Source organism: Acanthaster planci, linkage group LG16 (assembly GCF_054643075.1).
Source record: "Acanthaster planci isolate LZ-2023a linkage group LG16, COTS_SCS, whole genome shotgun sequence".
NCBI classification, from domain to species: domain Eukaryota; kingdom Metazoa; phylum Echinodermata; class Asteroidea; order Valvatida; family Acanthasteridae; genus Acanthaster; species Acanthaster planci.
The window spans coordinates 7,270,812-7,282,568 of NC_141792.1; the positions used below are offsets into that span (position 1 = coordinate 7,270,812).

The window sequence follows — 11,757 nt, forward strand, 5'->3', positions numbered from 1 at the left end:
TTCATGTTGATGACCCTGAGCCCGAAATGCCTCTAAAAGTGCTTTCCAGAGAGGGGGTAACCTTGTGTGGACCTGACTCAGTCCACACAAGGTTTGCACAACCTGCATCACGTGGACCTCTTTCGTTCATGGGTCCTCACTAGGTATGTATGGTTTGCACATCCATATTTGAAGAGGTGTAGTTGCCAACTTTATGCTGTGAACTTGTAGCACTGATTGAGTCCCGGTGCTCGTAGCCCATCACTCAATGTTGGCTCAGGCTGGAAGTAACACGTGCCCCTACCGTACACCACAATAACAGCATTCTTTGTCAAAGCATAAAAAATTTGTTCACCCCCCAAAAATATTACACCATCTTGGAAACGTTCCTTTTATTCAGCCCTACAGTTGATTGCCTCAGCTAGAGGTGACACCAAATTCCTTTTCAAACTCATCCACCACAAGCCCATTCCCACTTGCCTTTAGGGCACGAATCACTTTGGAGAGGGAGTCGTCATATCCTTGCTTTTGAATGAAGACATCAGTGAGCACATGCCTGATTTGTTCCCGTATTCCGGAGTGCCTGTTGTCATACATCGTGGCATCATAGTCCTTTTTGCTCAAGCCCAGCTTGACAAAAAAATCTTCGAGGGTTTTGACATCAATATTGTCTTTAACAAAATCTGCGTGCCATTCAGTAAACCTGGTCGTCTTTCCTGAAGCCATATTAAAGAGAAAGATACAAATATCAGCTATGATATGCTGGGTTGGCTCAGGGTAGTTTGCAAGACTGAATGAGAACAAGACACTTCCACATTGGTACTTGCTGTAAAAAAACAGGTCATTTTAAAGAAAATTATGCTTATGTTTCAACAGCCCTGAACACATTCTTAATATTCACATCAGCATCAATTCAGAAAATGCTGATACAATGCTTCATCATGAATCTACGCATCATAAAGTTCCAACTAACTGCAGCAAGTCGGCAATTCAATGTCCAAGTACACTCTCGGAGGCATTATTGCAGTGTTTTTGCACAGAAAAAAAAGTACCCTATAGTTTTGATCTGGTATATTTGAAGTCTCAATATTTTGCTGGTCTTGAGTCCATAATCACTAATGAAGCAAGAAAAAAGATCTGCAGAGACTATTTACATCTTTCATCTCCTAAGATATTAAAGGATGTGCCTTACTCAAATACCAGTCTTGCAAGCACAAACGCTGGCCCAGGATATGGTTATCAGTGCAGCAATGGACAGCTGTTCACCAAATAATCCCTTGTGAACCCTGCAATAGTGTTCATCTACATTGCCTGCATATAAATGACACTTACCACGAAGGCCATCTGCCTTCTCGTAGGCAGAGTAGGATGGTGGTGGTTTTCTTTCCTGGTACGGTGCAGTGGGGGCCTCATGCAGTGCAGCACTGCTTGCTTGGTTACTCTGCAAGGACTGCATACCAAACTGGCTCTCTCCAGCCCTCTCAGGAACACCCGATGCTGCCACGCTCTGCTGGTACACGTCCGTTGGCAGGGTGCTACCTTGCTGTGCCATGCTGGCCAACAGTGGTTGAGCACTTGGTGAGTCCCCCTTAACACTGTTAATTGTCAATTATCAAGATATGTGTTACTGGTTCATTTTAATGAAACTCAGATCTCTACAATATTGTGTATTTACACGTATACATCTTTAATCAATAAAAATCGAAGAACACATTGAACACTTCCTACACATAGAGATCGCTGATGAACTTATTCCCATACAAGCACCCTGCATAACGCCGGCTATGCATACCGAGGTTATTCCTATAAAATAGCAGGCTATTTTGCAAATTTATGTTAATAAATTCAAATATGAACAAACAATGACCATTTTAGGGGTTAGTAATACTTAGGGGTCAGTCTAAAGCCTCCAATACGACAAGAACAAAAGTGCATTTTTTATCAGCAGGCAGGTTAAAGCTGGGTTACCAGTCACTGCCTGTGTAGCAAGCATGCAACAGTCTTTCACTGGAAATCGTGCATGCGTAGTGCATGTGCGCCGCTCGGATTCTTGTACATGTATGTGCAAGCACTTTGCAACTGAGAACAGATGAAATACATCTACAACAGTGATGCATGGTAGGCTAATGTCTCTGAGTTTTTTCCTGGATTTTGCAGCTAAAGTACGTTCTGAAATGAGCTAATTTCCCGTTCCGTCACCAGGCTGATTTTAGAGCCCCTGCGTGAGTAAGTGAACAAATCTAGAAGGGAACAAATTGTCTACAACAATATCAATTGCGAGCATCCATTCGCCAAATGTTATGCAACCTTGTCATGAATTTTCCCCGCTGTAGGTAGCTAGCAGGCCTACTAGTACTACACTACATGAAATGTGAAAGGACTTATTCCTTATTTAACCCCTCCCCCGGACGGACAGGTAAAGTCATGACGAACATGTAGGCCTAAGCCTAAACGTGAAATTAGTTTCAACAAGGTAAACCAAGAACAAATTAGAACCAAATTTTTGGTCGTCTTGTACACAAATCTTGGAACCTGGACGTCAGTCGTAACGTACATGTATTAATGAAGACTGACGTCCAACCTGGGCCACCACCGCCACCACCGCACATAACGTTTGGCCATGGCTTATAGCCTGCCCTGCTTGTATCGCATCGCACAGTCCAACCCGGAAATAACAGCCCGATAAACTGAACTTTGCAAATCCGGATGCATGTACTGTACAATGTTATAGCAGTATTAAGGCTTCCCTGAAAACCAAAACGGAAATATCCCGATTACACTAGAAGTAACGTTTTACGAGATCAAGCTTTTGCAAATTGTCTAAAAAAAACAAAATCTTACTCTGCCATGGTGTTGCTAATGATGACGACTTCGTTGTGTGGATGTTGTGGCAACGTCGGCTTGATGCTGCTTTTAGGAGATGGCCCGGTGAGTAGTTCGAATGAAACTTAAAAGGACCTCAATACTGTTTCCCAGCTACCGTGGAGCCTTATCACGTAGGTGCATTGACGTGTGACAGAGTAGAAAGAGAGCCCACCGCGCCACCAGTAATGGACAACCTGTCCTGATTGTCTGGCAGTGGTACACAGGGGCAGGGGAGGCGTGGCCGCGGGTGTTAATTTTGCAGAGTCACATTTTGCGCGAAATTGAGCTAAGGGATAAAGGGCGACCTCTTACGACATCATGCAGGTTTAAAACAAGTTTGTGCCCACTTGAACAACTGCCAAAATATGCCTTTTTCCCCCTAACAAAAACTCCGACGTATTTGCATAGGATTAGCAATTACATAACAACTTCACTTGTCAGTTTCATCTAGATGCAGTTCCTTCACGAGGCAATGTTAAGAACTGCCTAATTGACAACCCTTGGTGCTATCCGAGTCCATGCTTTCCATTCTACTCTATACATTGAAAGAAATTAAACAGACATTTATCCACCAGTGTTAACTGGGGGTTGTAAATTTTCTACAAGCAAATTTTCTCCATCATTTTGGCCTGTCCTCCGGACAGCCGAACTTCAAGGGCCATCTGGACAGGTGAACTTCATGGACCATGAACAGATGAGAGAAATTCAGAAAATAAAATGATCAACTGTTTGAAAGTTAATTATATATAACGGGTTTGCCCTTACCCAACGTATATTAATAAGCACTGTATGCTCAGTGCTTGTGCGAGAGCTTGCGAAAAAAACCTCACAAGCTTATTCGGGTGGGACTCGAACCAACGACTTCCCGCTCACCAGTGCAGACGTCTTAACCACTCGACCATCGAGCTTGCCGGGGTCGACTGGCTGGTCCGAGTCAAATGAAGCAGCAGGTACTGCGAACTATTTTTTCAAGATGTATTTTTGCGTTGGGGAGATGTTGATTATATATAACGGGTTTGCCCTTAAGTTAAGAGTACTGGCATTTATAATACCAAAAAATTTAATTCATATACACACATACAAAGGAACTAAAGCCATATGAGATCAGATCCCCATGGAATAATTACTCTATGCAAACATCTCTGTTTTCATGACTTGTTACTCAAAATCCATTAAAATATGGTGAATATCTTTGTATAAAACTACATGAGTACAGCAGCCAGAATGAAGTATGGAAACGTGGAAAAAGAATAATTTCGAGGTAAAAAGAGCACATTGCTGAGACAAAGCTTGCTAGGTAAGCAACATGAGATGCCATTTCAGGTCTTGCGTTTCCGATGTTAAAAATTAGAGATGAACAAAGAAATTGACTGGAGAAGGATTTGAACCTGCGGCCTCTGGATTACCGTACCAGTGCTCTACCAACTGAGTATCCAGCCCTATATGTTAGTGACTCTTCCTATTTGTCAAGATCTTTGTTCGCGGGGCGCTAGCCAGAAGCCAATTAAACCTGAAACACCATGTAGCCAGGGATCACATCCCAGTAACACGCATTTATATGTAAGTACAGTACCTCCATGGAAATTTGCTTACATGATTATTCCATTTACGATATTCACTTAGAAGGCACAAGGTTTCGAGTTGATTCATGACAGCTGATTTGAAAATGCATCCCAAGGTCTTTTAGCATTATGAAATATTTACAGCTGCAACTTTAAAAAATTTGCTTTGGAACAATTCACTGCTTTATGATTTCAATGATTAAAATTATCATATTATACAACTGTCATCTGTGGTGTAACTAGGGCTAAATGTCGGGGGGGGGAGACCCGGGGTTGCGCACATTTTTCAAGGGGGCACTACAGGACAATAAGCTGCAGCTGTGTAGCTACATAAACTCAACGCAGATTAGTCACAGATTTGATTTGGGGGGGGGAGGGTGTGCCCCCATGCCCCCCTTGACCACCGGTAGTTACACCACTGACATGATAGAGCTGGGTTCTAATGATGCATTTTTCCTACACCTGCACTCACTGCACTTTTTAAAATATGTCAACCAAATGGCATGGTTGCTGTGATGTTAAGCAGGGAGAACACTGTTTGTCTTTTCTTTTAAAACTGTGAAACCGACACTTGCTCAATAAGCACATTTCTAAGAAAGGGGTGCTCAAGAGTTTAACCCAGACACTTGTAAAATGACAATGATTCACCAAAAAATAGGGCACAAAGACCCCCCAAAAATGACACATTTCAGGATTTTTTGGCACAAATCAATGCAAGACTGAGCTTCCTTCCCAGGATGACATCACAGTTTGGCTCATTAATAGCAAAATGAAAACGTTACTTAACTTACAGCAATACAAAACCTCAGTGTTGCACACTAAGATTGAATTCAGAATGCCAAATAAAATTCAGAAAGGAATTTAAATTAAATATAACTGTGTGCTCTGCACTTGAAACTGGGCTTGTCTATACATGTAGGTCTCTCAATGGTTTAAAGACAAAGCCCTCTTAGAGATGAAGTTATAACATCAAGTTATAGACGTGTTTAAAAGACTTAAAGCCATGTTGGAAACTGCATCTTAATTACGGGTTTTACCCTAACACAGAGTTAAATTCATAATAATATATTGTCCAGAAGCTCATACAAAATTCATAAGCTTATTTGTGTGACAAACCCACAGTCCCCTGCTTACTAATGCAGAGGTCCCACCACTTGATCACTGAGCACGCTGGGTCAACTGGATGGTTTGAGTCAGATTTGGCAGCTGGAAGTACTAAACTATGTCCAAATGTACTAAACTATGTCCAAAAGATACACTCTGCATCATGGAGATGTTACTCCTTGTACAACGTCTCCCCAGCATAAGGCACGTCCTTTGGAAGCAAGCTGTAAACTACTTTTTCTCACAAACTACCTATCAACTGTGGGTTTTGTACATGAACAAGAGAAGGCACATTTTTACACAGCTTTTACAATTAAATGTTCCAGTGCGTCTTTGCTGTGCCATGAGGGACAGAAATATCTTTACCCCATTTTAAACTTTATCTTGTGTTTATGCTGGATATGTAACAGCTTTAAAGACAAAAAATAATCACAAAAATTATATGGTTGGGTTTATCTTCATTTGGGCAGTCCCACGGATTTCACATAAAAAGATCTGGACCTGTAATCCCTTAATCAACATGCACAGGGCACTGAAGCTAGAAGACAGCCATCTTACTGTGCCAAATACAAGATCTGGACCTGTAATCCCTAAATCAACAAGCACAGGGCACTGAAGCTAGAAGATGGCCATCTTACTGTGCCAAATACAAGATCTGGACCTGTAATCCCTAAATCAACATGCACAGGGCACTGAAGCTAGAAGATGGCCATCTTACTGTGCCAAATACAAGATCTGGACCTGTAATCCCTTAATCAACAAGCACAGGGCACTGAAGCTAGAAGATGGCCATCTTACTGTGCCAAATACAAGATCTGGACCTGTAATCCCTAAATCAACAAGCACAGGGCACTGAAGCTAGAAGATGGCCATCTTACTGTGCCAAATACAAGATCTGGACCTGTAATCCCTTAATCAACATGCACAGGGCACTGAAGCTAGAAGATGGCCATCTTACTGTGCCAAATACAAGATCTGGACCTGTAATCCCTAAATCAACAAGCAGAGGGCACTGAAGCTAGAAGATGGCCATCTTACTGTGCCAAATACAAGATCTGGACATGTAATACCTAAATCAACAAGCAGAGGGCACTGAAGCTAGAAGATGGCCATCTTACTGTGCCAAATACAAGATCTGGACCTGTAATCCCTAAATCAACAAGCAGAGGGCACTGAAGCTAGAAGATGGCCATCTTACTGTGCCAAATACAAGATCTGGACCTGTAATCCCTAAATCAACAAGCAGAGGGCACTGAAGCTAGAAGATGGCCATCTTACTGTGCCAAATACAAGATCTGGACCTGTAATACCTAAATCAACAAGCAGAGGGCACTGAAGCCACCAAAAAGCCATCTTACCGAGCCAAATAGAAAGGTAACACAAAAGCTTGCTCATCACAGTTTATCGTCGGCAGTTACAATGGCAAGGGAACCAACCATCACCATTATGAATTCGGCATGGTGAAATGGCCATCGGTTGTAGGTCCTTACTCAATGGTTGTAACAAAGGCATTGCAAGTCAAGATGTTTTTTTATGTGATGCCCATGGGGAGTCCGCTTTTGTTAATGTAGGATCCTCCCATGCTGGATCCAGCACTGTGGGGAGGAGTGTTGGAAATCAACGGGGAACCAGACTTTGTCCTCAATGAAATGCTTGCAGTAAAACAAACCTGGTGTACATGGCATGTGTGGAGCAAAGCATGCATGATCTATGACCCCACCCTATTTTCTTTAAACTGAAACAAAACTAAATTGTACAATCACAAGATTGCTCACTTGAGACAGTGAGAACCCAGGAAATGGCACCAGCAAATTTGGTAAGTAGTGGGTCTCAAAAACAAGCTCTTATTCTTACTTTTAACGGTAAAACCGACATTCATATTGCCGGTGAGATAAACATTCTGCGATAATTTGTTCAGGTCTTCTGTCTCTTTGTATGGGTGCATTACCATCTCACTTACCTGCACCCACAGTCACACCACAGAGCAAGCAAGGTCCATGCTCCTTGGTCCCATAGCCAGTGGCGTATCCAGGTTAGGGGTGCAAAATGAGATGTTTTCCCCATAAAAACAAGGGCCCAAGAAAGGTGGTAGTACAGTGTACTTGTTTAAAGCATGTCTCCAGAGTCCAGGGGGGCATCTTGCTCCCTAACTGGATACGCCACTGAACACACTTCATGAAGGAGTGAAGACAGAAGCTGACTGGATAGATATGATGTATGCAAAACTTTCCAAGGTTTGTTCAACAAAACTGAAAAGAAAGTAAACACTACAAAATGTAAGTACCGTCTTCAATCTAGCTATTACTAGGAGTCCATGCTACGTACACTTCTATCCTCTTCAATATGAAGTCAGAATATGCCTTTCAGTCAAGTGACCTCCTCTGGGGTCAAGTAAAATGTATCCAACCTTTCTTTGCATTATTACTGGGAAGCTTAAAAATACTTGGTCGTAAACCATGGTGATACAATCCACTGAATGGACACGTTCTTTACACACGAACCAAATCTGAACCATCTGGTCCCATGTACATGTATGACGGGGCTGAGCCCCCCACCAGCATTTTGGGTGTACAGGCAGGATCCTGCCTCTACCCAAATGCTGGTAGACATAGATGGAATGGTGCCTTCAGGAGGATTTTGGGCAGGCAGGGCTTTACAATTAGACATGGGGATACCACAAGGGCAGTGGATGGCAACGAGTGAAAACTTCAATCAATGCAGAAGCGACGGGAGGGCAGTAGCAAACAGCAACCCTTGATGGCTGGAAAGCTGCGCAAGTCTCCACTCCTACACAAAGCTGAAAAGAGCTGTGCGCTGCTCCCTGCTGTGCACCGTAACATAGCACAGATTGCACTGTTGGATGAAGTGAATACAGACACACATCCTCCCCCTGCTAGTGTTACCAACCTTCCTTTGTTTTAAGTTCAGAAAACACTGTGAAAATACGCGCTTTTCTTGAACTTAGACACCATTTCCAGCTAGATTTTGGAGAAGAATTTATTTCCTTGACTATTCCTTTCATGTTGATGACCCTGAGCCCGAAATGCCTCTAAAAGTGCTTTCCAGAGAGGGGGTAACCTTGTGTGGACCTGACTCAGTTCACACAAGGTTTGCACAACCTGCATTACGTGGACCTCTTTCGTTCATGGGTCCTCACTAGGTATGTATGGTTTGCACATCCATATTTGAAGAGGTGTAGTTGCCAACTTTATGCTGTGAACTTGTAGCACTGATTGAGTCCCGGTGCTCGTAGCCCATCACTCAATGTTGGCTCAGGCTGGAAGTAACACGTGCCCCTACCGTACACCACAATAACAGCATTCTTTGTCAAAGCATAAAAAATTTGTTCACCCCCAAAAATTATGACACCATCTTGGAAACGTTCCTTTTATTCAGCCCTACAGTTGATTGCCTCAGCTAGAGGTGACACCAAATTCCTCTATAAACTCATCCGCCACAAGCCCATTCCCACTTGCCTTTAGGGCACAAATGACTTTGTAGAGGGAGTGGTTATATCCTTGCTTTTGAATGAAGACATCAGTGAGCACACGCCTGATTTGTTCCCGTATTCCGGAGTGCATGTTGTCATACATCGTGGCACCATAGTCCTTTCTGCTCAAGCCCAGCTTGACAAAAAAGTCTTCGTGGGTTTTGACATCAATATTGTCTTTAACAAAATCCGCGTGCCATTCAGTAAACCTGGTCGTCTTTCCTGAAACCATATTAAAGAGAAAGATACAAATATCAGATATGATATGCTGGGTTGGCTCAGGGTAGTTTGCAAGACTGAATGAGAACAAGACACTTCCACATTGGTACTTGCTGTAAAAAAAACAGGTCATTTGAAAGAAAATTATGCTTATGTTTCAACAGCCCTGAACACATTCTTAATATTCACATCAGCATCAATTCAGAAAATGCTGATACAATGCTTCATCATGAATCTACGCATCATAAAGTTCCAACTAACTGCAGCAAGTCGGCAATTCAATGTCCAAGTACACTCTCGGAGGCATTATTGCAGTGTTTTTGCACAGAAAAAAAAGTACCCTATAGTTTTGATCTGGTATATTTGAAGTCTCAATATTTTGCTGGTCTTGAGTCCATAATCACTAATGAAGCAAGAAAAAAGATCTGCAGAGACTATTTACATCTTTCATCTCCTAAGATATTAAAGGATGTGCCTTACTCAAATACCAGTCTTGCAAGCACAAACGCTGGCCCAGGATATGGTTATCAGTGCAGCAACTGGACAGCTGTTCACCAAATAATCCCTTGTGAACCCTGCAATAGTGTTCATCTACATTGCCTGCATATAAATGACACTTACCACTAGAGCCATCTGCCTTCTCGTAGGCAGAGTAGGATGGTGGTGGTTTTCTTTCCCGGTACGGTGCAGTGGGGGCCTCATGCAGTGCAGCACTGCTTGCTTGGTTACTCTGCAAGGACTGCATACCAAGCTGGCTCTCTCCAGCCCTCTCAGGAACACCCGATGCTGCCACACTCTGCTGGTACACGTCTGTTGGCAGGGTGCTACCTTGCTGTGCCATGCTGGCCAACAGTGGTTGAGCACTTGGTGAGTCCCCCTTAACACTGTTAATTGTCAATTATCAAGATATGTGTTACTGGTTCATTTTAATGAAACTCAGATCTCTACAATATTGTGTATTTACATGTATACATCTTTAATCAATAAAAATCTACGAACACATTGAACGCTTCCTACATGTAGAGATCGCTGATGAACTTATTCCCATACAAGCACCCTGCATAACGCCGGCTATGCATACCGAGGTTATTCCTATAAAATAGCAGGCTGTTTTGCAAATTTATGTTAATAAATTCAAATATGAACAAACAATGACCATTTTAGGGATAATTAATACCGGTACTTAGGGGGTTATTGGTCAGTCTAAAGCCTCCGATACGACAAAAACAAAACTGCATTTTTTATCGGCAGGCGGGTTAAAGCTGGGTTACCAGTCAATGCCTGTGTAGCAAGCATGCAACAGTCTTTCACTGGAAATCGTGCATGCGTAGTGGATTTTGCAGCTAAAGTACGTTCTGAAATGAGCTAATTTCCCGTCCCGTCACCATGCTGATTTTAGAGCCCCTGCATAAGTGAACAAATCTAGAAGGGAACAAATTGTCTACAACAATATCAATTGCGAGCATCCATTCGCCAAATGTTATGCAACCTTGTCATGAATTTTCCCCGCTGTAGGTAGCTAGCAGGCCTACTAGTACTACACTACATGAAATGTGAAAATGACTTATTCCTTATTTAACCCCTCCCCGGACGGACAGGTAAAGTCATGACGAACATGTAGGCCTAAGCCTAAACGTGAAATTAGATTCAACAAGGTAAACCATGAAAAATTACAACCAAAGTTTGGTAGTCTTGTACACAAGTCTTGGAACCTAGACGTTAGTCGTAACGTACATGTATTAATGAAGACTGACCTGGGCCACCACCGCCACGACCGCACATAACGTTTGGCCATGGCTTATAGCCTGCCCTGCCTGCCTGTACCGCATCGCACAGTCCAACCCGGAAATAACAGCCCGATAAACTGAGCTTTGCAAATCCAGATGCATGTACTGTACAATGTTATAGCAGTATTAAGGCTTCCCTGAAAACCAAAACTGAAATATCCCGATTACACTAGAGGTAACGTTTAACGAGATCAAGCTTTTGCAAATTGTCTAAAAACAAAATCTTACTCTGCCATGGTGTTGCTAATGATGACGACTGCGTTGTGTGGATGTTGTGGCAACGTCGGCTTGATGCTGCTTTTAGGAGATGGCCCGGTGAGTAGTTTGAATGAAACTTAAAAGGACCGCAATACTGTTTCCCAGCGACCGTGGAGCCTTATCACGTAGGTGCATTGACGTATGACAGCGTAGAAAGAGAGCCCACCGCGCCGCCAGTAATGGGCCTCCTGCAGCCTGTCCTGATTGCCTGGCAGTGGTACACCGGCGCGCAGGCGTGGCCGCGGGTGTTAATTTTGCAGAGTCACATTTTGCGCGAAATTGAGCTAAGGGATAAAGGGCGACCTCTTACGACATCATGTAGGTTAAAACAAGTTTGTGCCCACTTGGGCAACTGCCAAAATATGCCTTTTTCCCCCAAACAAAAACTCCAACGTATTTGCATAGGATTAGCAATTACATAACAACTTCACTTGTCAGTTTCATCTAGATGCCGTTCCTTCACGAGGCAATGTTAAGAACTGCCTAATTGACA

At 42.9% G+C, this 11,757-nt stretch overlaps 2 protein-coding genes across 2 annotated transcripts in view; both read right to left on the reverse strand.

The window, feature by feature from the left end:
* The window catches only part of pgd (phosphogluconate dehydrogenase), a 28,042-nt gene extending 25,166 nt beyond the window's left edge, over positions 1–2,876 (reverse strand). Inside the window, exon 1 of the mRNA XM_087147201.1 lies at positions 2,821–2,876. Within this exon, the coding sequence (XP_087003327.1) occupies positions 2,821–2,828 (8 nt within the window). The 5' untranslated portion in view covers positions 2,829–2,876. The remainder of the gene's footprint in view (positions 1–2,820) is intronic.
* Positions 2,877–3,953: 1,077 nt separating this feature from the next.
* Positions 3,954–11,557, reverse strand: LOC147796451 (uncharacterized). Its single transcript, XM_087147257.1, has 3 exons — positions 11,235–11,557; positions 9,841–10,103; positions 3,954–9,222 (listed from the first exon to the last, which is right to left on the reverse strand). The coding sequence occupies exons 1-3, from the start codon at positions 11,240–11,242 to the stop codon at positions 8,924–8,926; spliced, it is 570 nt and encodes a 189-aa protein (XP_087003383.1). The 5' UTR covers positions 11,243–11,557; the 3' UTR covers positions 3,954–8,923.
* Between the last annotated feature and the right edge of the window lie 200 nt (positions 11,558–11,757).